The following is a 27,224-nucleotide window of genomic DNA, read 5'->3' on the forward strand; positions in this document are numbered from 1 at the left end:
AGAAGCCGCTTCTCTTCAGGAAAAACAACAGGGACAGACTTATATTCTGCAAAATATACAGTGATTGGACTGCTGAGGACTGGGGTAAAGTCATTTTCTCTGATGAATCCCCTTTCAAATTGTTTTGGGCATCTGGAAAAATCCTTGTCCGGTGGGCGTTACCTACATCAGTCCTGTGTCATGCCAACAATAAAGCATCCTGAGACCATTCATGAGTGGGTCTGCTTCTCAACCAAGGGAGTGGGCTCACTCACGATTTTGCCTAAGAACACAGCCATAAATAAAGAATGGTAAAAAAACATCCTCTGAGAGGGACTTCTTCTAACCATCCAAGAACAGTTTGGTGAGGAACAATGCCTTTTCCAGCATGGTGGAGCACCTTGCCATAAGGTAAAAGTAAAAATCAAGTGGCTTGGGGAACAAAATATTGAAATTTTGAGTCTATGGCCAGGAAACTCCCCAGACTTTAATCCCATTGAGAACTTGTCAATCCTCAATAGGTGGGTGAAAAAAAAAAACACTACAAATTGACAAACTTTAGGCATTGATTATGCAAGAATGGGCTGCCATCAGTCAGGATATGGCCCAGACATTAATTGATAGCTTGAGAAAGGAGCGCGCCTGGTCATACGGGGCATGCTCGGAAACACGTCGCATTATTGTGACGTCACTGGTGCACTTGCGGTCCAGGGTGCATTGTAAGCCTCGTTCTCTCCTTCTCTCCCTGGAAGCCAGCATATCCACGCAGGAAGAGGATAAGCTCGTCCATCAGTCCAGAAGCACTGGACCCACTGCCCAGGACTCACAAAGGGACTTAACCTTCTTATCCTTCTCACAGGCCATTTTACATACAACTAAATGTGAGTGCATACATGTTATATGCCATTATTAAAGTTTTTAAAGGTCTACACTTAGAGGCACCTCTGTTCTTTCTTTTGTTGATTGAAAGCATGCTGGGGCAAATTGCAGAGGTCATGAAAAAGAATTGTCACCACTGCAAATATTGACTCTTTGCATAAGCCTAATGTAATTGTCAATAAAAGCCCTTGACACTTGTGACATTTTGAATTATGAACTTAGTAATTATACTTTACTTATTACTATACCATAGTAATATCTGACAAAAAGATCTAAAGAGACTGAAGCAGCAGATTTTGTGAAAATGTATATTTTTGTCATTCTCAGAACTTTTGGCCTCGGCTGTATGTTTCTTCATATATATCTAAACTTTTTGGAAACATTGGAAACAACATTATTATTAACAACCAAAACAGCCTGAAGTGTGCTGGGTTTAGCTTCCATCAGTTACACTCTCCTTTTTTTGGCTTCCTCCTGATTTTGCTGTATTTTATCGAGAGTATGCAGGCTCCTGAATTGTATGGAAGTTTTTGTCATGTTTGTGGAACATATTTGAGATGAAGTGTGCTTTATGTTGTGGGAAATTGAGTGTGGCTATAAAAAGTTTAACAGCTTCTCATTTTTATCAGGGATTCCAACGTATGCCAAGAAAACATTCTGAGCACCATTACACTATCACCTTCCTGAGCTGTTGCCACAAGATATACTGTAAGACAGTATGGCACCATGGATTCATGCTGTGTATTAAATTCTGACTCTGCAATTGTATGGCACATTAGAAATCATGTTTCATCAGACCCAGCAATGTTTTTTCAGTCATGCTGATTTGTGATCCTGTGCCTGTTGTATACTAATTATCCTGTTTTTAGCTGACGTTAGTAGAATCCTTTGTGGTCTTCTACCGTGGTTAAGGTTTGCCTTGTGTTTTGGAGAGTTCCAAATTGCATGACAAGTCCCACCCCATTGTCGGCAATGGAACTGTTCAAATACGTAGCTGTGACTTTGAAAAAAGGTTCCTGCACTACTTTTGCCAATTTCATTGTGGCTTGCATAGACTTCTGTTGCACAAAGCTGCAAGCCACAATGAAATTGGCAGTGCAAATCACACTGATGTGCAGCTTCGAAATCTCGCTGAAGTAATGAATATTGAGCAAGTTTACCTAAAGCAAAGTGCTTGATTTTTGCAGATGATGACCTTTTGCTACAGCTTGATGAACTCATTTAATCTGTCTGCAATTAATTATTTAATGTATAGCATTGTTTGGTCCAATGCTGGCTAATGCATTTATTATTGATATCTTTGTTGATTAATCCTCGGCCTTTGGCACGTACCCACCTTGGTATCTCATAAACCTTCTGCATCCTGTTTGTGTTTGGACCTCATTGGAAGTGTCTCCTCCAGATGGTATCTTGCAACCATCTGGATATGCTCCAAATAATTGCAGTAGCTGTTTCAGTAGTTTTCCTATACATTTTGGCATCTGGGATTTTACATCCTGTTGCACTGATTTTCAGCAGCTATTGAAACAGTGCACAGTGTATGTCCCTGTAGAAAGTTATGTTCTGCTGGGACCAAGGGCATAAGTATCGCAGTGCTTGCCGCTTATCCATGAAGTGTCCTCTGGATCAACGGCTCAGTAATCATGACTACAATACATCCATAGCTCAGAGCAAAAACTGAACAGCCAGCTGCCCCTCCTGCATAAAAAAAGAGGAGGCTTCTTGGAAGCACTTATGACACCACAGCTTCATAAATATCCTGCAGTTAAGTTTTGTCGTACTCGCTTCTCTTGAACTTGAAAGTGCAAGAAAATTAATGTTTAAAACAACCTGAATACTTAATTTTGCTTTGTGAACAGTTATAGTAAATTGGCCTACTAAGGGCTTGTGGCGGGCTAAATATACAATAATAAGACGGCTATAACCTGATTCGGTTAAAGCACACTGGCTGACCTATGTGTAGTTCACTTTTCTATATATACTTCAATGTCTTACTGTAGACTCCCCATTCTGAACAATTTGTTTCAGCGTATTGTTGCTATAGGCAAGAATAATAAGGATTGAACCCATTGACCGATAGATGTAAAAAGTAGTGATCGACCGATATCGTTTTTACGTTGTCGATACCGATATTTTGGCCAATGCATGTCTCTATCGGCCGATATTTTTGTATATTTAAAAATATATATTTTTAAAAAAATGTTTTCTTCACAGGTACTCTTGTGGAGGAATCTGGGGGTCAAAAAGACCCCAAACCCCTCCTCTGCACTTAAAAGCATTCAAAATGCCAAGTTTGGCTGTTTTGAATGCTGTCATCTTTTTTATTCTGGCGCCAGTATCCGGAAGTGATGTCATGACATCACTTCTGGGTTTTTTCATGGAGATCCGATCAGAGTTGAATGCGGCTTTGATCGGATCTTCGGCTGCCCGGCAGGCTGGTTGCCCGGGTCTCCGGGTAGGACGGGAGACCCGGGCGACCCACGGAAGGTGGCGGGAGGGGGGGGACTTTGCCTTTAATCGGTCGATCCCTAGTAAAGAGCTATGTAAACTGTATGAAATCAAACTCCAAAAAGTAAAACATGTTTAAGAATATGCTTATTGAGAATAGAATGTTTTAGATTTTACCCATACAAGGATTTGTACTTGTTTCATCAGCTGAAACACTGGGGAATAAAAGCCTTAATGCAGAAAATCCAAGTAACATTATAGTACCACTATTTGGTTAGGTACAAAACAGAGGGTGATGGCTATGTATTTTATTCTTTAATCGAGTTCTTCTTACAACATACTCCCATATAAAGAATAATAGAGTTTTTTTTTTTTTTTTTTGACAGTGTACTGTTTAATTTACTGCTCAAACCACTTAATGGCAATATACGTTACAATATAATTGTACAATTTTTTAGAACTGCCACCAACGATGTATTGTGAGGGCCTGCCTGGTAAATGGTCTTTGAATGGATTGTTTAGGCAGCCCCTAACATTATACAATTTGGTGAATCTAAAGGCGATGTTCAAAGTTTGACTAGTTCTCTGCTTTATATTTTCTTTGACTTGCCATAGACATGAGATGCAAGATGTAAAATCCAACGGCTGAAAGATTTTTTGTTAATTCGTTCTTTGTTGCTCTTTGTATAAATATGTCATTTTCAGTACCATTTTTAGAATTGCATAATGCCTGTGGAAGGAGCCTAACAGGTTCAGGAAACTGTACATCTTTAATTACTTAAAGTAATATTAAACTCAAAACCAAAAATGTAATATATTGCAGCTTACCAATCATTTGCTGTAGTGGTTGTATTTATTTTTTGGGGTTTGTTTTAGGCTTTTTCCCCTCTCTTTTCCCCTGGTGATCTAGCCAGTAACACACTTCCTGTATTAGGTATATACACCTCCTGTATTATACAGACACCATTCTGGAGGAATGAGCACAGGGGAAAGATATGGACAACAGCATTGTCGGGCTGGGGAGAGGCAAGTGTTAAAAATACTAGCAGATTTAAATACAATGAAGCTGAACTCAAGCTAATACTTTATAATCAGTTACTTCAATCAGACATTTTTTTTTGAGATAAAGGATTTTACATAAATTAGGAATCTGGTCGTTTTAGGCACCCCTGCTTTTGTTAAATAGTCTGGCTCATCCTTGCAACTGCAAGAGAGCTGTTACAAAACAACAGTCTGTTGTTGAAAAATACCAGACTTACTGGCTGGATCACTAGATGAGATTAGAAGAAAGAGCCTAAAAAATAAAACTAATAGAGCCATCACATCCAAGAATTGGTAACCTGCAAAATAATAAATGTATGCTTTTGGGATTATTACTGCTCTAGTTAGCTAATAAAGGGTATCATTTAAACTCCAAACTTCCCTCATCAATCAGTGCCTAACGCAGTACAAGCATGGTATACAGTGGGTACGGAAAGTATTCAGACCCCCTTAAATTTTTCACTCTTTGTTATATTGCAGCCATTTGCTAAAATCATTTAGGTTCATTCTTCTTCCTCATGAATGTACACATAGCACCCCATACTGACAGAAAAACACAGAATTGTTGACATTGTTGCAGATTTATTAAAAAAGAAAAACTGAAATATCACATGGTCCTAAGTATTCAGACCCTTTGCTCAGTATTTAGTAGAAGCCCCCTTTTGATCTAATACAGCCAGGAGTCTTTTTGGGAAAGATGCAACAAGTCTTTCACACCTGGATTTGGGGATCCTCTGCCATTCCTCCTTGCAGATCCTCTCCAGTTCTGTCAGGTTGGATGGTAAGCGTTGGTGGACAGCCATTTTTAGGTCTCTCCAGAGATGCTCAATTGGGTTTAAGTCAGGGCTCTGGCTGGGCCATTCAAGAACAGTCACGGAGTTGTTGTGAAGCCACTCCTTCGTTATTTTAGCTGTGTGCTTAGGGTCATTGTCTTGTTGGAAGGTAAACCTTCGGCCCAGTCTGAGGTCCAGAGCACTCTGGAGAAGGTTTTTGTCCAGGATATCCCTGTACTTGGCCGCATTCATCTTTCCCTTGATTGCAACCAGTCGTCCTGTCCCTGCAGCTGAAAAACACCCCCACAGCATGATGCTGCCACCACCATGCTTCACTGTTGGGACTGTATTGGACAGGTGATGAGCAGTGCCTGGTTTTCTCCACACATACCGCTTAGAATTAAGGCCAAAAAGTTCTATTTTGGTCTCATCAGACCAGAGAATCTTATTTCTCACCATCTTGGAGTCCTTCAGGTGTTTTTTAGCAAACTCCATGTGGGCTTTCATGTGTCTTACACTGAGGAGAGGCTTCCGTCGGGCCACTCTGCCATAAAGCCCCGAATGGTGGAGGGCTGCAGTGATGGTTGAATTTCTACAACTTTCTCCCATCTCCTGACTGCATCTCTGGAGCTCAGCCACAGTGATCTTTGGGTTCTTCTTTACCTCTCTCACCAAGGCTCTTCTCCCCCGATAGCTCAGTTTGGCCGGACGGCCAGCTCTAGGAAGGGTTCTGGTCGTCCCAAACGTCTTCCATTTGAGTATTATGGAGGCCACTGTGCTCTTAGGAACCTTAAGTGCAGCAGAAATCTTTTTGTAACCTTGGCCAGATCTGTGCCTTGCCACAATTCTGTCTCTGAGCTCTTCAGGCAGTTCCTTTGACCTCATGATTCTCATTTGCTCTGACATGCATTGTGATCTGGAAGGTCTTATATAGACAGGTGTGTGGCTTTCCTAATCAAGTCCAATCAGTATAATCAAACACAGCTGGACTCAAATGAAGGTGTAGAACCATCTCAAGGATGATCAGAAGAAATGGAAAGCACCTGAGTTAAATATATGAGTGTCACAGCAAAGGGTCTGAATACTTAGGACCATGTGATATTTCAGTTTTTCTTTTTTTAATAAATCTGCAACAATGTCAACAATTCTGTGTTTTTCTGTCAGTATGGGGTGCTATGTGTACATTCATGAGGAAGAAGAATGAACTTAAATGATTTCAGCAAATGGCTGCAATATAACAAAGAGTGAAAAATTTAAGGGGGTCTGAATACTTTCCGTACCCACTGTATGCTACAATTTAGGAAGTGAAAATGAACCTTCGGTAACCCCCCTACTTCCTTCCCTTACCCCATTCCCTAATACACACACATGCACAAAGTTTGACCTTGTGTAACCAACTATTAATATGCATTTGTAGAAAGCAAATTATTATTGTAGTTTTAATCATATAGAATCATTTACCTATTCTATAAGTATCTGTATAGTGGGAGATGGAAAGAGAAGGAAAGGGAAAGAGGGAAAGGTATTATTGCACTTTTAATTAAATGCATGTTTCGATGTCATAATATGTAGTTAAATAAAAAAGTAGATACTGCCGCTTTAGTTTTTCCTTTGTAATAACTATTATTGGGGTTGAGAGATCCTGTTTGGATCTTTGTTTTTCCAGTCTTAAATGGCAATATTGTAATAATTCATCTCTTTCATGTATTTCATCCATTTATTGTTCTCTCACCAGGACCTGATTCGGAGAGACATTCTTTATTATAAAGGTCGCTTGGATATGGACAAATATGACGTTATAGAGGTGGATGATGGGCGGGATGAGGACTTTAATGTCAGTGTGAAGAATGCCTTTAAGCTGCATAACAAGGAGACAGAAGAGATGCACCTATACTTCGCCAAGAAGCTAGAAGAAAAGCTGAGGTGGCTGCGTGCCTTCAGGGAAGAGAGGAAGATGGTGCAGGAAGATGAGAAGATTGGTAAGGGCACATTTACATTTGGGCATACAAATAAGAGGAGAAACAAATTTTAGAGTGAAACCACACTTTTTTATGAAATTAAAAATATATGTATGTAGTATACAACACATAAATCTTCTCTGTACTATTATTAGTGGAGGGGAATTAGGTAAAATCGATGCAGTGATATTACTCCCCCAAGTGGTTTGCAGTCATTGCTATCTTTTTTCTGAAACAAATTTTTGGCTGCCATAATGACCCTCTTATTTCAAGACTTTCTGAGTCACTGGCCCAGAACAAGCTTGCAGCAAGTGATGTCAGAACTTCTAATTTTCATATTTGTTCCTGGCCATTAGCTTAAAATGTGTACAGCTAAGACATAACGTATTTTGGGGGTAATTAGCAGCCTCCATATTCCTCTTGTGAGTTTTCCTTTTATATCCAGCTCCATGTGCCTGATGTCTTAATATTTCTACAGCTGCTTCTGTATTGACCTTATGCATTGCACACAAGAGAAAGCAGGCCTTATGTTGAACTGGAAATGTATGGTAGAGGTATTTAGTTGGATAATGGTAATGCCTGTTTTTTATTCATCTCTGAATCCATTTGTAATTCAACCAAGGGAGATACAGTATCTCACAAAAATAAGTACACCCCTCACATTTTTGTAAACATTTTATTATATCTTTACATTACATCTTTACATTATATCTTTACATGTGACAACACTGAAGAAATGACACTTTGCTACAATGTAAAGTAGTGAGTGTACAGCTTGTATAACAGTGTAAATTTGCTGTCCCCTCAAAATAACTCAACAAACAGTCATTAATGTCTAAACCGCTGGCAACAAAAATAAGTACTCCCCTACGTCAAAATGTCCAAATTGGGCCCAAAGTGTCAATATTTTGTGTGGCCACCATTATTTTCCAGCACTGGCTTAACCCTCTTGGGCATGGAGTTCACCAGAGCTTCACAGGTTGCCACTTGAGTCTTCTTCCACTCCTCCATGATGACATCACAGAGCTGGTGGATGTTAGAGACCTTGCGCTCCCCCACCTTCCATTTGAAGATGCCCCACGGAAGCTCAATAGGGTTTAGGTCTGGAGACATGCTTGGACAGTCCATCACCTTTACCCTCAGCTTCATTAGCATGACAGTGGTCGTCTTGGATGTGTGCTTGAGGTCATTATCATGTTGGAATAATGCCCTGGGTCCCAGTTTCCGAAGGGCAGCGATCGTGCGCTGCTTCAGTATGTCACAGTACATGTTGGCATTCATGGTTCCCTCAATGAACTGGAGCTCCTCAGAGCCAGCAGCACTCATGCAGCCCCAGACCATGACACTTCCACCACCATGCTTGACTGTAGGCAAGACACACTTGTCTTTGTAATCCTCACCTGGTTACCGCCACACACGCTTGACACCATCTGATCCAAATACGTTTATCTTGGTCTCATCAGACCACAGGACATGGTTCCAGTAATCCATGTCCTTAGTCTGCTTGTCTTCAGCAAACTGTTTGGGGGGTTTTTGTGCATCAACTTTAGAAGAATCTTCCCATGCAGACCAATTTGATGCAGTATGCGACATATGGTTTGAGGACTGACAGGCTGACCCCCAACCCCTTCAACCTCTGCAGCAATGCTGGCAGCACTCATATGTCTGTTTCCCAAAGACAATCTCCGGATATGACGCTGAGCATGTGCACTTAACTAGTTTGGTTGACCACAGCGAGGCCTGTTCTGAGTGGAACCTGTCCTGTTAAACCGCTGTATGGTCTTGGCCACCATGCTGAAGCTCAGTTTCAGGGTCTTGGCAATCTTGTTATAGCCTAAGCCATTTTTATGTAGAGCAACAATTCTTTTTTTCAGATCCTCAAAGGGTTCTTTGCCATGAGGTGTCATGAGGTGCCATGTTGACCTTCCAGTTACCAGTAAGAAAGAGTGAGAGCTATAACACCAAAGTTAACACACTTGCTCCCCATTCACACCATAGGCCTTGTAACACTAACGAGACACATGACACTGGAGAGGGAAAATGGCTGATTGGGCCCAATTTGGACATTTTTACTTAGGGGTGTATTCACTTTTGTTGCCAGCAGTTTAGACATTAATGGCTGTGTGTTGAGTTATTTTTAGACGACAGCAAATTTACACTGTTATACAAGCTGTACACTCACTACTTTAAATTGTAACAAAGTGTCATTTCTTCAGTGTTGCCACATGAAAAGATATAATAAAACAAAAAATGTGTGGGGGGGGGTGTACTCACTTTTGTGCGATACTGTATTAATTTAGAAGTTATAAGTTTGATTACTGGCTGTAAACGTTTGAGAAAGAAAGTTATGTTATTACAAATGCACTCTGTTTGAGGCTGATAGCATTGTTCCGCTTGTAATTTCTTAAAGTGTAAACAGACTACAATATAATCTAATTTAAAAATTACATACCAGGTTTGCAATTGCCATCATCTGGTCCAGATATTTCCTGAATTTTTTTCTGCAGTAGGAGCAGCCATACAGTATCTATATTTTGTTTTGGATTTTTTTCTGCTTACTGCATAAACTTTCGGATTCTGAAGTTTCATAGAGCTTTACATAAACTGGACTTGTCTAGAGTTGGAAAATAGTTTGCTGCTATCACACAGTACGTCATCAGCACTCCAGGAGTTTAGGACTAACACTAAGATTTTCATAATGTAGTCAAGAACATGTAGGGACAGGACCAGACTGTTCTCTCTAGTGGCATAATACAAGTCATGTTTTTAGGCATCACACTTAATATACTCAGCTAAGGGATTAAATAGAATATATAGTAAAAATGCTGTTTTTTTGTGCAGATTACACTTTCAGAGCTTGCATATCTAAATGTTAAATGTTTTAGTGCTTTTGTAACCGGAAAAAAGATCAGGATATCCATAAATAATTTTAAAGCTGAACTCTAGGCAGATATAAAATACCCAAATTAACGAAGCGCTCTATTTATTAATACAACTTGAATTACGTTTGTTTGGATGCAAGCAAGTTTTTTGCAGTTCTCTGTACAGCAGAGATCCGTCTAACGATCTCTGAGCTCATCAGTGTGCTGCTTGCCATTTTACTGTCTAATCGCAGGCTGGGGGAGGAACAAGATCTGTAGGTGTTCCTTAACCACAGCACAAAATAATCAGACAGGGCTGCCCCATTTTTTGTAATATACAGTAATCCCCCGCTCCATCGCGGTTCAGTTTTTGCGGTCCCGGTAATTCGCGTTTTTTTTGTAATGTTATTTTACTATATAAATCATTAAAAATGAAATATTTTTGTGTTTTCCATAGCTCTTGCTATGTCTCTTAGTATCTTTTATGTGTTTAAATGAGTTTCTATTGTTTTAAAAGTGTGTTTAAAGACCTTAAAATGCTTCTACACGTACAGTGACAGTAAAATAAACATGCCTACAATGCATTTTAATAGGGTTTTTCTATTTCGCGGAATTTCACTTTTCGCGGCTGGGTCCGGAACGTAACCCCCGCAATGGAGGGGGGTTTACTGTATATATATATATATGTGTATGTATATAGGCAAGTTATAGGCAAGTGTGAAAAAATGCTGTAAATTAAGAATGCTTTCAGAAATAGAAGTGTTTATTTTATCAATTAACTAAATGAAAAGTAGATGAACAGAAAAGTAACCCAAATCAAATGAATATTTGTTGTAACTAGCCTTTGCCTATATTTCTCAGCATTGAGGACACCATTGATCCTAACCAAATCGCCAACTCCATTTGCATAAAAGAACCCCCAAACTTGCAAGGAATCTCCACCATGCTTGAAACCCCAGTTTGCTTCGAAATCTTTGCTTAGGAGAGACCTTGCTGATGCATTATAACTACCTTGTCTTGTTTTGCTTAGTCTTGCCATGGTGTTTGACCTGAGGCATGAACCTGTCTTTGACAACATTACCTTAGTAGCAGAGTTTGGCTGTTCCTCACCCAGTTTTAAGGCTCCTTCATAGCTGTGTCTATTTCAGTTAAAGTGTAACTAACCCACAACTGTAAAACCAGTTTTGGGAGGGTGCATGTAATCAGCACAGGGCCAATCAGCACTGTCCAGACAGAGGATCAGGGGTCATCCAGTCTCATAGGACAGTCAGATGAGAATGAAAATTCCTTCTACAAGCTTTAACCAGTGCTCGACCGGACACTGATAGAAGTCACAAGACTGCTATATACTGTTAATGAGAAAAGGTATTTCGCAGTTTATATTTACTAAAATAATTGCATTTCCATGTTCTGTGCACAGTACTGTGGGAGACCAGCTATTGTGGATGCAGGTTCCTGAGTTTAGTAACACTTTAATGACTGTGTTGAAATTGATGATCATTAGCACCTGCTTAGTAAAATTGTTTAATCATTCACCTGATTCTAAACTTACTAAACCCCTGATTTTGTAACAAGTGTACAAAGACTGCAAGTGTAAGAATTGATGTTAGTTTAAAGCCAAAGGATAGTCACACCAAATATTGATTTGACTTAGATTTTTTAGTCTGCATACTCACTTTGCATTTTGTAAATTGATAGAAATAAACAAATAATATATATATATTTTTGAAAACATTGTTAGTTTACAGAATTTCTTCACACCTGCCTAAAACGTTTGCACAATACTGTATATGTATTCTAATGTGTTGTGCATTTAATTCATTTGAAGATGTTTATGATCAGTTGCACTGGCTTGTTATAAACATTGGAAAAATGAAAATGCAGTTGTTCTTTCTTTAACATTGCATTTACATTTCTGTGACAGTTATTACAGGGTCATATGTGGTTGTGTAATTATGATATTAGTTGTCTCTTTTTCAGGTTTTGAAATCTCAGAATATCAGAAGAGGCAAGCGGCAATGACTGTGCGTAAAGTGAGCAAGCAGAAAGGTATGATCTCTGATTAAAGCAGCTGCTAGAGCAAGTCTATTGTAACACCTACCGTAATTTCACTCTACATACTGCACAGTATTAATGATTCATTTATTGTGCCTTTGTTCCCAAGATTTGAGGCATTGTTTTAGAAATATTGGTAAAGCAAGACTACATGTGTATATCATAATTTGAAGATCCAAATGTACATACTGCTATAGCTGCCAGTGTCATACATGTGCACAGTTCAACATTACTCTTCACCCACCTGAAATCATGATAATGGCACACGTCCATCTGTTGAGTCACTGTAAGAAAATTTGCCATGCCTGTGCCTTTTGATTGGGCAATCAAGGAGCAGCAGCACACTGATGAGTTCCCTGTGCTCTTCTTGGTCTTTCTAGAATAATCTTCCAGGCCTCAGTGCTCCTTTGCAATCCAGCACATGTGCCAAGAGATAAAATAGAGCAGGGGTCCTCAAACGTTCTAAACAATTCATTGTCCTTCAGACCTTGGGAGGGGGCAGACTTTGACCAGTAAGAGTAGAAAATTATCTGGTGTCAGTGGTTTGTGGGTGTAAAACATGCTCCAGGTTGGTGAGCAGAGAGATTAAAAAATCTCATATTACCTGTGGTTTGAGGAAGGGGAATAATGCCCCATTGTTGGTGTCAGTAGAGGGAATATTGCCCCACCGTTGATGCCAGTGGAAGGAATAGTGCTCTATCGATGGTGCCAGCTGGAGGAATAGTGCCCCATCATTGCTGTCAGTGAGAGGACTAATGCCCTTCCACTGCTGTCAGTGGGAGACGTAGTGGCATGTCATTGGTGTGTCAGTGCAATGAATAGTGCCCCTTCATTGGTTCAGCTGGGTGGAATAGTGCCCCATCATTGGTGTCAAGGGGAGTAATAGTGTCCTAAAGGGCTGCATATGCCAATGGCCCGCAGCTTGGGGATCACTGCCTTAGAGTATAATAACTGTTCAGGTCTCTAACTTGCTACAAGCATCTGTAATGGTCATTGTTTTCCTTGGTGTCAGCTATCAGTCTCCAGTTTATCCCATTGCACTTGCAAAAAAAGCACAGGGAGTGCCAGAGGCCCAAAATAGTATATCAGCTTGATTTAACAGTTTGAAATCCATCTTGTAGACATTTTATTTATTTAAAAAAATACTGCAGAGGCAGAATCCTGATTTAAAGGTTCACCTATTCTGTAAAGTGATCTTACTAGACTGTTGATGTTTTGTAATAGTCATAATCTCAATCTTTGATAGCTTTGCCCCATTGCTTAAACTTACTGGGCTTAGTGGTTTCACTATACAATAGCAAAAACTGTAATGTGATTGCCATGGCTAACAGCAGATTCATCTGTAATTCATCACACCAGGGTGAAAGTTTTTTTGAATCTTGTGTGAAAACATTTACAGATAGACTGTTTGGATTTTTGGTAAATTGCATTCAGATTTATTAAGGTTTTTTTATATATGTGAAAAAAGTGTCACTATATTAAATAAATTAATAAAACTGTAAACCTTACGATACTAAAATTAACCACTATAAAGTGCATTTTGCAAATGTTTTTAAATATATAGTCTCAAACAGCGAATATGTCAGCGATTTGCATTCCATAGTTGTTTGAAACGAATCATTCTTCTGTGCGCACCATGTACTTTATTGCAATTCATTTAAGTATGGTTTGAGACTTTATGTAATCATTTGTACTATGTACTTTATAGTGATTAAAAGCAGTTAGGCTGAACTTTTTTTTGTTGGTAGATTGACACATTTTCACTTAAATATCTGTGGTTTGAGATTTTTTTATATAATCAATTGCATGATGCACTTCATAGTTAATCATTTTAGTAAGGTTTAAAGTTTTATTCCTCTATTTAATTAAAAGTGCAACACTCTTTCACATATATACATTTTTAGTGTTTGTAGCTTTTTCGGTTGATTGAGATTCATTTCTATAGCACTGGAACAGTCTGCAGTGCTTTGCAGAACATTTAGTCCAATTTACATTAGTCCACAAACCAGAGGGAGTTTCTAATGTGCTTTCCCCACCACTGTCACACGGTGGAAGATGATTAATCTACAAGTACTGTATGTTTAAAGTTTATTTAGCAGAAACTGTACTGATTTCAGACTCTCACAAACCTGTATCTTCTGACTGTGATTGATCCCAGACTGGCCTATAAAGAACTGTTCAATTCACAAAGCATATTAATATCTTCATTATACATTACATCAACCAGGGGCTATGCTAGGTTTTTAAAGACCTAGGGCACTCGTGGGCAATCAGAGGAGGGGGAGTAGGCAGCGGAATGGTGGGAGGGGCTTAAAGGGACCTGGTTAAGTTAAACTTATTGTACAAATGGCACACACATGCCATAGTCCTTGTACCCACAAAAATGTTGTAATTACTGTGCCACAAGTGAGGGTCTCACAGACACACATAAACAATAACGCACACAATTTTTTCAAAAAATGAAACGCATCCATTACACATGTTTTTCTGCACATAGAATATAGACAAAGTGAACACTTTTGTCTTGTTGAATGCACCTTATATAGTGACATTAAAATAGTCATTGACTACATAGCAATAAGCATATATTGATACAAGGAACACTTTGGCCTAGAGGACTACATGTACAATATAGCATAAAGAGTACAACCAGCCAGTGGTGTATTTAGGTTTTGTGCTGCCCTAGGCCTAACTAAAACTTGTGCACTCCCTAATTTAAATATGACCCACCCTTTCCTGTAAAGACCACACCCCTTCCTGTTTATGACCCACCCTGTCATCTGTAAACCACAGACCATAACCACAGTCTATCAGTGCCCATCAGCAAAGCTTCATCAGTTCCCACACGTTCAGCTTCATCAGTGCAGCGCTATCAGTGCCGCCTCTTTACTGCATGTCAGTGCAGCATATCAGTGTGGCCTCATCAGTGGTCACCAGTGCAGCCCCATCAGTGGCCACCAGTGCAGCCTTATCAGTGCCCATTAGTACAGCCTCATGTCATTGGTTAAGTAAGATTACTCTTTTAAGATATTTGGACTTGTGTTTGCTGCCACTAATTGTAATTATAGGATTATTTCACTTGTTTGTATAATAAATAGGAAGTCCATAGTCATTATACAAATAATGAAATATTTTTTTGCTGCCCCCTTGCAAAGTGCCACCCTAGGCCTGGGCCTTGTTGGCCTAGGCCAGGATACAGCACTGCAACCAGCCTGTCAGATTTTTCTACTATAGCCGCTAGCAGTAATCATTGTGTTGTGCTGGCTGGGACCCGAACCCCCGCCAGCAATAGCACTGCGGGAGGCATTTCCCCATCAGCACTGACTGTATTGATGGGGGAATAAAGCAATTTTTATTTTTTACCTTCCTCCCATGGTCTATGGCTTGTCACAAATCATCACATAGCTGACTGAAACTGTGCCCATAGCAGTGGTTGCATTGCATAGCTGGTAGTCTTTTTTTTTTTTTTTCATCAAAAAAAGAGAATAACAGAATTATCATTTAAGTAAAGAACAGATTGTTAGAGTATTGCTTTTAAAATTATAACACAAATTTTGACATAATCCTTGCATATTGTTTCAATCATAAATTTTGATAAATATGTTTCCTCTGGAGACCTGAAGATGTCAGAAGAATGGGTGATAAATCCATATTCATACAGCTTGCAACTTATTTTTTAAGTTCAATTTGTTGGACCGCAGTAATGTATGTGGTTTAAAAATTAGAAAGTAGACTTCTTCATCCTCAAATGTGATATTACTTTTGTTGAGGGTGTGGACATCAATCAAGCATTTCCCAGGGGTGTGGGGCATAGAAAAGGTGGAGAACCACTACCCTAGTGTACCAGGGTAACAGAAACAGGACAGAATTACTGAAAACTCCTCCTATACTCTTGTCCCTTAAGCTGTGGCAAAATACAAATTTGGCCGGTTCAGCAGGAGCCAGACAGATTTTAATCCATGTATGGCCACTGTGGTTGTAAAGAAATCGATCTACCCATCAACTTTTGTATAACCACTCTGTCAGATTTTCCCCGCATGTTCAGAGCTGCAATGCTGATCAGTGTATTCTGATAGTGAGAAAGTCTCCCCACTGTCAGAATACAGTAGCTCAGCAGAGAGGATTTCCCCATCCACACCGAGCATGTGGATGGGGGAACAAAATCTATTTTTTTTTCATTAAAGCCGCTGGTTGAACAAGAAAAAACAGACTCATCTGTTAGTTTCCTAACATAGACAGACATGATGTCATAGTCCTCAGAACAATATAGCTAATAACAATGTGGTGAAATCAACAGATATTTTTTTAATTTTATCAAACATATATAGACAGACTTTTTTAATAGTATTTATTGAACAGACCAAAAGGGAGTAAAAAGGATAAGTTAATTTTTAGGCCCCTTTCACATGGGCGCTTTCTGTTTTAATCAGCAGGGGATCTGTCAACTGATCCCCTGCTGATCTCAGCAGATGACAGGTCCATGTCTGCTCAGTTTCTGCAGAGCAGACACAGACAAAGCCCACTCTGCTCTATGGGCAGCCGGGTGTAAATGGACTCTGCTCTCCATTTACACCCGGCTATCTCTGATCAAATACACCTACACGGAGGAGAATGTATCGTCTTCCATTTGTTTTTAATGGACTGGATTGGATCGGAGGTAGGCAAGTACAAACTGACACAAATCTGTTTGCGCCAGCCGGTACATAGAAGTGAATAGACCATCTGATCAGGTCCTCTGTAAAAACTGACAGGTGGGCCTAAACGGAATGGTCATGCGTAAGGGGACTTATGGTTTACAAAACATTTGTTTACTACCATGCAGCCAGCAGTGTCACATGTCATAGTAAGGGCAAATGTGTCTTTGAAGTGCATGCTATGATCAACAGTCTATCTTTACCTTCCATGGGAGGCAAGATGGCAGCACCCACTGGACAAACAATAGCATATTGGGTGCAATACAGAGCAGTTTGTTCATTGAATATGAAGTGGTAAGTTGTAAATAAGCTGAATAGTTCATAATTGACAATGGTTTTTGTAAACATTAAAAATACACTTATCAGATCTTAATAGGGAAAAATATTTTGCTGGATATCTATACTGATATGGACTGGGTATTGCGTTAGGAACGAAAGGATGGAAATTGATTGTGAGAATTAGTAATGGACTTTAGAGGCACGTGTCATACATTTTAACAATTTATTGATCTATTTAAAAATATATCACAAAATACAAAAACAAAAAATATCTAAAAACATACTTGGGCAACATGTGGCTCTCCCTGAGGATATGGTACCATATACTATAGTATACAGATCTTCACTATTGTAAATCCTCGGATTTGGGAATGCCATTGTGTCTTCCTGCTAGTGTATCCCACTCAACATGTTTCGCGACCAAACCATGGCTTCTTCAGGAGCTTTGATAAATCTATTTGTAACGCTCCTGCGTTTTTAGTATAGGCTGGATTTGCAGCTGCAAAATCTCCACTCAGTAGTCATGTAGAGATGTGTTGAATACCAGATCCAACTCTCCAGGACTCATCACCGTGGGCCTGTCAGCTTCAACATGCAGATATATACACACTCAATGAGATGTTCCTGGAGTGATAGGATGTATATGATAGTATGAAGGTGATGTGCTGAAGGGACAGGTGTAAACAGTGACAAGGATGGTAATCACTTGATAGGTTTGTATAGGAGAGTTCAAGATGGTATTTAGGAATGCAGATAGGTTAGTATCGAGTATGCTAACAGGTGGTGAGGACAGCAGATGACAAATACAGGATAGACTAACCCAGTGCAAGGATAGATAGTAGTAGACAGGAGAGCTAGCAATCTGTGCAGCAGTGCAGATGATAGATGGTAGTAGGCTCAAGAGCTAGCAATCTATGTAACAGTGCAGATGATAGGATAGTATGGATAGGTAGTAACAGTCCTTAATGTGCATAGGTAGATGCAATAAGGTTATGGAGGGTTCCCCTGCGGGGTACTTATCACTTGTAATGTTATTAGTTTAGAGAGGTCCAGTAGATAAGGAATGATCCGGTAGCGAGATACAGGGATCAGTAGCGAGGTTCCGGTCTGCTCCAGGTAAAGGGAATAGCTGGAGGTTCCGATCGAGAGACAGGCTTGAAAGCATGTGGATAACAAGGCAGGTTGAACGAACCATGTGAGTGAGACCGCCGGCGGTTGAAATAGCCGCTCTGCGGCGCTCAGCAGTGACATCATCGTTCTTAAAGGTATATGCGTACCGCCTGAAGAGAAAGGTGGGACGCATTACAGAGAAAGTGGTGATTAAGGGTACCGGAGGTACCAGAATCTTACACTATTTAGGTAGAAAACATACATTTGATAAGGTACAAATAAAATAACACAGAAAAATGTATACAAAAGTTTAGAACCAATAATTTTATACGCTTGTTTCATGCACATCAGACACTCACTTGTAGAACGTATAAAAGAGCCACAGCACTACCCCCAAAATGCCACAGGGGTCCTCTCAGGGCGGTTGTAGTTGGCTCATATGCCAGAATGTGGGGACACACCAAGTAACTGGAAGTGTAATAAAATAAAAATATATATAGGTATTAGAAAGGTATATATACCACCTCAATACCATGAAGCCAGTGGTCTACAGTGTATATACTTACATACTAATGAAAACTGTAAGTTTCCCCTCACATAGATTTTAACTACCCTGTATTCCTTGGGACCTATAGGGTACATATATAAAAAGAGTAATTGAAGATCTTTTAATCTATACTTCATGCACCCTAAGGGGAATAGTAAGAAAAAGTATATACAGTAAAACCTTGTATTGAGAGTAACTTGGTTTATAAGCATTTTGCAAGACAAGCAAAAATGTTTTATAAATTTTGACTTGATAAACAAGCGATGTCATGATATGCAAGTAATGTCAAGTCACAAGTGAGTTACTAACTGTAGCAATATGGTTACATTTAATGAAGGTACAACATTTAGAAACTCACATGATTGATGATTAAAACAGGCAAATCTAAGTATACAGGCATCTGGAGTTAAGCTGTCCACATAGACCATCCTCCGCACCGACATCGACGTCATCCCTTCCACACTGCACTCCACAAGCGCTTCAAGCTTCGCTTTCAGATTGCTCTACTGCAGGGTAATCTTCCCGGTCCTGATTGCAGACTGATGGCAGTAAGAGCCGGCGGTGAGGAGGATGGTCTATTTTGACAGTTTTACCCCGGATGCTTGCATTCTTAGATGTGCCTCTTTTAATTTATCAACCATGTGAGTGGCTAAATGTTGAACCTTCATTAAATGTAACCATATTGCTACACTTAGAGACGCCTCTCTTCTCTTTTATACTCTGTAGCTCCTGCTGGATTTTGCTTCTAATCCCCTTTATGAAGGCTGCCATTTGTGGATAGACATCCTCTGGTTACACAACCTATCAGATTGCTATAATCTTTTTATATGGACTATAAACTGAAGGACTTATGAATAAATGGTTGTGGAATGAATCATCTGAGTTCATATTATTTCTTATGAAGAAATTCGCTTTGACATAAGAGGGCTTTGGATTACAAGCATGTTTCTGGAATGAATTATGCTCGAAGATTTTACTTTATGTATATGTGTATTTGAACCTTAGTATTTGGTTGGTGCATTTGAACCAGATCTTAAAGGGTTTTGAAAATTATGCAATCTAGAGGCTAAATATTCCTTAATGGTTAAACCAGGTATATAATGGTCCTTTTGGTAACACCCTGTTGGTAAAAATAATTACTAGGAAAAGCTTCCTGATGGAAATAGCCACAGGCCCACTAAATATACAAAAGAAAGGGATATAAAACCGCTGAAAGGGACCAATAGGTCCAAAGCATGACAAGAAAGGAAAACCAAAAACCTCTTAGAAAGAGAAGAAAAGGGCAGAATATGGATGCTGCAATAAGGGTGTTCCAAAGCATTGCACCCACCTGGATGTTGAGGTCCCTAGGAATCCCCCAGAGAGCAGGAAGGGTGGTTGTGTGGTGGGTGAATAATAAGAGTGTAAGGCTGTCCCCCTAATTAGATATACAACAAGAACAGGAAAATGGTAGTCCCAATTCCGTGGGGTTTAAGTAAAGCCAACACTCAAGACAAAATATAAAATTCCAAAAGGTTATTTTACATATCTAAAAAACAATCAGAAAAAACATGATTGATAAAATACAGACATAAATATACCACATTTGGTCAGTCATCTGTGCTAGGACATGGTTTTCCCAAATATGCTAACAGGCAAGGGGTGAGGCCATAAGGGTAGCATTTCGGAACCAATTAATCCAACATGTTTCGGAAAGTAAATTTCCTTCTTCAGAGGAGATAGCACAGGGTATGTCTGTCTATTGAAAAATAAATGTAAAACTATCAAAATGTGCACATAATATATTCAGAGAAGTATACATCACAATGATCCAATACAACATTGTAAAAAGAAAAAGAAAAGTAAAGAGAAGAAAAACAGGGAGCATCTGTTGCAATCAACAATTATCGAGAATGTATCTATGCATTTGCAAAAAAAACTTTATATGGCATATATGGTATATTGTAAAAAAGCTCAAAGATTGATGCGATTTATGCTTACCCAGGGTATGTCTGTAAGAGTAAAAGAAAACTAGATATCTGGCCAGAGAGAAAGATACTCACTTCCTGTCTCTTTCGGTTCTCCATGGAGAAATTAACCATGGACTGTAGGGAATAAAGGTAGGCGGATCTCATAGAGGTTCACAAGGGGCGTAACAGGAGTCTTATACCAGAAAGGCTGAGAAAGGTCACTAAATTAAGGCCGCAAGGTATCCCCCAGGGTTTCCAATAGTATATTAGGGCATGTTCCTAATGAGATGGTGTCCTAAAGGGAATTCCTTCCAGATCTGGACCAGGGCATTACTGAGCTCCTGTATGGACTGAGGTTCAACCTGGCGGCGTCAGGTGGACCTGAAAAATAATGTCCCAGAGGTGTTCTATTGGATTTAGGGCAGATGAATGTTGGGGCCATTCAATGGTATCAATTCCCTCATCCTCCAGGAACTGGCTGCATACTCTCGCCACATGAGGCCGGCATTGTCGTGCACCAGGAGGAACCTAGGACCCACTGCACCACGTCTTTTAACATGTGCTCAGGGTGAACCTGCTCTCATCTGTGAAACGCATAGGGCGCCAGTGGCAGACCTGACAATTCTGGTGTTCAATGGCAAATGCCAATTGAGCGCCACGGTGCCGGGCAGTGAGCCCAGGGCCCACTAAAGAACATCGGGCCCTCAGGGTTACTCTAAGGCCTATAGGTTTATAGTTTGGGCAAGTATTCTATAAAAAGATTCAGACAGCAGCTTAAGAAAAACCGCTCTGGCTGCTTTACTTGCCTGCTCACCGCTGCAGACTTACAAATCCAACAATGTGGTGCTCTCTTTCAGTTTGAGTGATACCTAGAATCTTTTAACCCACTTTCTGTGAGCCCAGTGCATCAAGGCATTACCCTCCATCCTGGACTGATAGGAAACATGCTTCAACATGTTAACCACTCCCCTGCCTGATAAAAAATGGGCAAAGATGGTCATGTGATGTCATTGGACCTGGCCAAAGACACCTTAAAAAATGTAAGTTTGTCATATTTTTAAGCGTGCAAGGGGTGCTTCAAAGTAGTGGGGGTCTTTAGTGAAAGGGTGGGGGTGAACACAGTTGGGCTTTAAATCTGTGGCTGTGCTAATGGGTTTGCAAAATCATACATTAAGTTTAACTTTTTTCAGCTGTAAATTCTTGCTGGTGGTGGTATTGCTTCAGTCTAAACATATATAGTCAGAGGAACATCCTGTCAGCTATTTGTTACAAATCTCAGTAGTAGCTACATTTCCCCCTACGTTTGCAGTGCAACTATCCCTTATGTCATCACCTTCTAAGGAAGCATTCTGTTAGATTAACTGTTTACATTGAACTCCATGTCCCTATGGCACTAAAGAGTTTAAGTATTATCAGCTGTATAGACAGCACTTTGCAGTGTAATGGCACGCATGATGCGTGAAGCAAGGGAACTCTGCTGGCAAACCGCAAAATGTTCCTCTGAGTGAACACACGTGACAAAATATATTGCTAGTAAGAATGCTTGCTGGTTTTATTGTACAACTGGGATCTTTGGGGAAAGTCCTTTGGCTAAAGCTGATTAATTTTCTCCTGACTGCAGCTGTAATCTAAGCTACTCTTAGTAGACACAATGTAATGAGATCTTCTGTCTAGGGTTCTGTTCTTCTGTAAATCACAAGATGGCTAGAACATCCCTATATATATGTAGAATGGGGACATTATTTAAATTGTGATGAATCTAAATTTATTGAGTGATTTTAACATAGAAAATCTTAAATACAACAAAAACAAACAAACAAAAAAAATATAGAGTACTAGAATATAAAAGTGTACAAAGTATATGGTATACAGACACCCCACAGAGACCATATCACATATATGATTAAAGACTGGAACAAAAAAGAACAATATAAGAACATACAGTATATATGCTATAACAAAAGATAATGTACCAAGCCATATCAATTGTGTAACTCTAAAGGGAGGTGAGCACATCTCAGCCCCATATTACCGACAAAAGTTATGATCTATAAAACATTAATCTTTAGTATTGAGTATCCGCTTTGGATGCAAGCAACATGACAAAAAAAAAAAAAAAATTATTGGGGAAATTAGGAAATTAAAAAGTTGAAAAATGTAAACATTAAATTAAAACATTAAGACAGCTAGGGGTGAACCACCAGTACAAACCTCACACAACCTTAAACCAAATTCAGGTCCTGCAATTGTAGTCCTGTAAGAAGATTTTGGATTTCAGATGATTCCCTAAATGACTTCCAAGAGATGTACATTTGATAGCATTGTTCATATGTGTCAGTTTACTTGCCAAAAGGGACTTCCTCCTCTCAATGTAATCCATCTCTGCAACCCACTCAATCAAAGGGGGAACATGTGCCTTCTGCCAATGATGCGGTATAACCAATCTTGCTGCTGTCAGCCAGTGCTTAAAGAGTCCTTTTTTGATACACTTAATAGAGCCAGGTTAGATAGAAAGCCAAGTGATTTGTAGCGTGTTGGGAACAATAACCCCAGTGACAGTAGTATAGATAGTAGATATATAGATATGTAGATATATATAGATATGTAGATATATAGATAGTAGTATAGTATAGAGCCGCAGGATTGAATCCCAGAAATCATAAATCAGGGGGTATTCCAACCAAATATGCAGAGAACCTTTAGCAGAATGGCAACCACAACATAAATCAAACATCTGGGTTTATCTGATGGAGCAGCGTCGGCCACCGATACCACCTAGAGAGGAGATTAAAATGTGTTTTGTGGGCCTTAGTTACTGATGATAGGCAATGAATAAGACTAAACAATTTCTCCCACTCCTCTACTGTGATTTGAACGTTAAGATCGCCTGCCCATTTTGTTGTAAATTCCGGGAGATCTGGATGAAGTGTCATAAGAACCATATACCTTATACCTGACCTTATGGTCAGGTGTAGAGAATTGTAAGAGAAGGGACTCAAATAATCTGGCTTCCTAGTAAATAAGTCAGCCGAGAGGAAAGAGGAAAAAATAGAAAGAAAAAAAAAAAACTGGAAAGAAAAAGATGGAAATATTATGAACTCCGGTTTGGACAGGTTAAGTTTGGGAAAGTGGTGTGACATCCAAACTGATTGTTGGTAAATAATGATGAGTTAGGAAACTGATGTTTTGAGCTGAGGGCTAGAGAGATAGATTTGGGTGTCATCAGCATAGAAATGATATTGAAAGCCATGGGAGGCTATCTGCTGACCCAGAGATATGTCTCCAAAAATGCAAAAGTATTTTAAAAAAGAATGATCAAACGTGTTAAATTTCTAAGCTGCCATGCACAAGGAGAACCAATCCACATCCTGGGACCTTTCAGACAATGAGAGTCTCTCTATTGTGCAACTAAATGAAGGATATCAAGTTTCTCCATCTTCCAAGGTTAGGAGGACAAGAAAACTTGCACGCTATGGATGTATTATGAAGTGACTCACCAATATTGGAAGTGAGGATCCTGAATACCCGCAGAGATTGATCGGTGGATTTATCTGGTGATCCAGGAAGGGATACTACTGCAGTGGAAGGGATCAGTCCCTTGAGCTCTCTGTTGATTAAGTGTGTTTTGACCAAGTGGTCTTTCCATAAGTTGAGCAGTAATTTCACCTGCTGATGGTGGTTCTGTCCTATCGTCACAACTCGTTCACGGATTGATATATATTAAAAAAGAATAGCGCACACATGCAAAAGTGTAGGACCCACTGTTAATGGGGTACTTTGACGTAGTGGTGGGCTTGAGCACGATATGGCCATATGGTGGGACTAAATCCCCATTTTTATTTATGGATTGTCTCCATATTTGATAGTCATTTCTTTTGCATGTGTGTGCTTTTCTTTTTTAATATACATGTTGCTTGGTCCATAGCTGCACCGGCTTTAGATATACATGTTTAGGACTTGCTCCCCCAATTTTTTGCTTGTTTATTGATATATATTGCTGGATGAATAAATATATACAACTGTTTGCGGACGGATTACATGCATGTGGCACGTTTTTTGGACTTTTCCTTTTTTTCAAAGTTTTCAATTTTTATATATTACTTTGATTGTATGGTTACACTTATTTCTTAATTGAATGTTTCTTCATATTATTGGTGTATTGCACTATTGAGTTTTTATGTGGATTTATTTTATGAACACATATAGGGTTTGTTTATGAACAAGCACACTGTTCTTCTTGTTTTATATTGCTGTATTTTAGTGTTAGAGGTCACTATTACAACAGTTACTGCTGCTCTATTTTTTCACTATTTTTTTCACTATTTATTTTTCTGCTTCTTTGATCATTAGCACTAAGATCTAGATCACTTTTACTACTTTTTGCACATAGCAGCACATAAGTATTCACACATCTAAAGTCTCTCATGTCTTGGTGGACAGGAAGTGAAGGGAAATCTGCCCAACCGGTTAAAGACAGCAGAAAATAAACTAACAGGGATTTTCATTATTCCTTACTCTTTTCTAAACTAAAAAATGGCTATACATACACTTTAAATATATATTCCAGTCAAAATTGAAAAAGCATGAGATGCATACAGGGGGCACAGCTTCCCTTGATCAGTTTTTGTTATCTAGGTATATTTTTACTGCCTCAGTCTACTACTACTGCCTCAGTCAACCCAATTCCCCTTTATTAGTAATCTGGTGATCTGGCAACACCTTAAAGAAAGCACCACGCCAAGTCCCTGTGAACGCACTACCTGGTGACTCCAAGTTAAAAATATGGTGCTGCTGTTCCAAGCCCACCAAGCTCAATAATGCAAACATCCGACTAGAGAAAACAGAGCTGCACACACGTTAGTCTAGTGATGCTGGATGTGGAAGATCAGCTTTAGCTAGTCTCCTCCCATAGTCCACGACAGGGTTTGAGGCCGATCTTCCATATCCAGCATCACTAAGCTGACATGTGCAGCTCCATTCTCTCTTGTTGGATGGTGATATGACAACTTTTGCTTGTTATGCAGGTGATGAAGTAACAAACTGTCACGTACCGTAGCACAGCTGTGTAGAAGGAGGTCGATCTTACAGCCCTGGCTCAAGGGCCGCTGGTGATAAAACAGTGGCCACGAGAGCATGGCAAAGTACTAGTTCCTGTAAGGTGTCCAGAGATGGGTCAGGTTGTTCAAACAGGTGGCAGCAGCTCACTTGGCAGACAGCAGGCAGCAGTTGCTTGGCTTGCAGATGACTCGTCACAGGTGCAGAAGAAGATGGCAGCATGTGGCAGAAGGACCAGTAGGGACCACGTAAGTATCATGCAGAGCTGAGCAGACAGATAACTGCATGCATGGTCACATAAGCCAGTTCAGCAACAGACAGTGGGGTACAAGCATGGACAGCAGGTAGGAGAATGGTCAAGGTATAAGCAGAGATCAGCAACACTGGAGCAGGCAGATGAGCAGGAGGCAAAGCAGAATCCAGAGACAAGCCAAGGTCAGGGCAGGTAGTGTTCAAGCGTGGTCAGGGTAAGCTGGGTCAAGCACAGAAGTCAAACACAGGTAGAGCTGTAGATTAGACAGCGCTGACTAGTACAACTGCTACAATTAAATAGTCCCTTTTGGGGCCAGTGTTAGCGGGGGTGCGTCCACGGCCACACATATATGCATTTCTATGCACAGCCAAACAAGTAACCACAGGCCTGCGCATCTGTATGCGCCTTTAGCCTTCATCTGTACTATGGCCAGTGCTTTCCTGACACAAACATATCCACTGCAGCGTCCATGTTGCTTTTCACATGTGGAGAGCATGCTGTGAGTAAAAAAAAAAAAGAAATTCACAGTTAAAATTGTTTTTACAACCACCAATCAGATTTAAATCTGCCGTGTGAGTTTTAATGTGATTGCTGATGAAAAAAGAAAGTTACACAGCGCCAGGTTTTACTCCCATGACCCTGTAAGGTGCAGAGAGGACAGATTAAGGTAAAATGAGTGGACTTTCTGATATTAGAATAGCTGCTTTATTTTGGTTAGCATTAGCAGTTCTTAGTTTGCTCTCTCCTTTTGCCTGGAATTTCTTTTTAACCTCCCGGGCGGTAATCCCGAGTGTGGCTCGGGGTTCATTTTCAGTACCAAAAGCGGTAACCCCAAGCCACACTCGGGATTACCCTGTAGTGATACTTACCTTGTTCCTGCGATCCCCTGATGTCCTCCCACTGTCTCCTCTGGCCTACGCCAGAATCCATCTTCCAGGTTCCCTTCCCATTTCACCTCAGTTTTGTCCCTAGTGATTTGTCCAGTGCCCTGCCTGCACTTTTATTGTTCTTTCTGCCTGGAAACTTGAGAACGTCCATGGCGTCAAAAAAGCGTTCCTTTAGGTCTAAAGCGATTTTAGACCAGCTAGAAAACAGCGATAGGGAATTGGAATTACTTAAAGAATTGAGCGATAATTATTTGTGGGGAAATTCGTCATCAGACACTGAAAGTGACGACAGAGACGATTCTGCGACTGAGCTCAGTGATGTGCGAACTTAGTGCTCTATTGACTATGGTACAGATCAGGCAGCGCCCCCAAGATTTCTATTTACCGGAGCACCTGGTATGAAAGTAGACTTTGAACATGACAACCCCTTGGCATACTTACAATTATTTTTGACCA

At 39.9% G+C, this 27,224-nt stretch overlaps 1 protein-coding gene across 2 annotated transcripts in view; it reads left to right on the forward strand.

Annotated features, from left to right (window-relative positions):
* Nucleotides 1-27,224, forward strand: part of ARHGEF9 (Cdc42 guanine nucleotide exchange factor 9) — a 621,241-nt gene that overhangs the window by 580,377 nt on the left and 13,640 nt on the right. For both annotated transcript variants that reach the window (XM_082263895.1, XM_082263896.1), the window contains 2 exons: nt 6,856-7,099; nt 11,920-11,988. In XM_082263895.1, the coding sequence (XP_082120021.1) occupies nt 6,856-7,099; nt 11,920-11,988 (313 nt within the window). The remainder of the gene's footprint in view (nt 1-6,855; nt 7,100-11,919; nt 11,989-27,224) is intronic.

Source organism: Pelophylax lessonae (assembly GCF_965119305.1).
Source record: "Pelophylax lessonae genome assembly, chromosome: 7".
Lineage (NCBI taxonomy): Eukaryota > Metazoa > Chordata > Amphibia > Anura > Ranidae > Pelophylax > Pelophylax lessonae.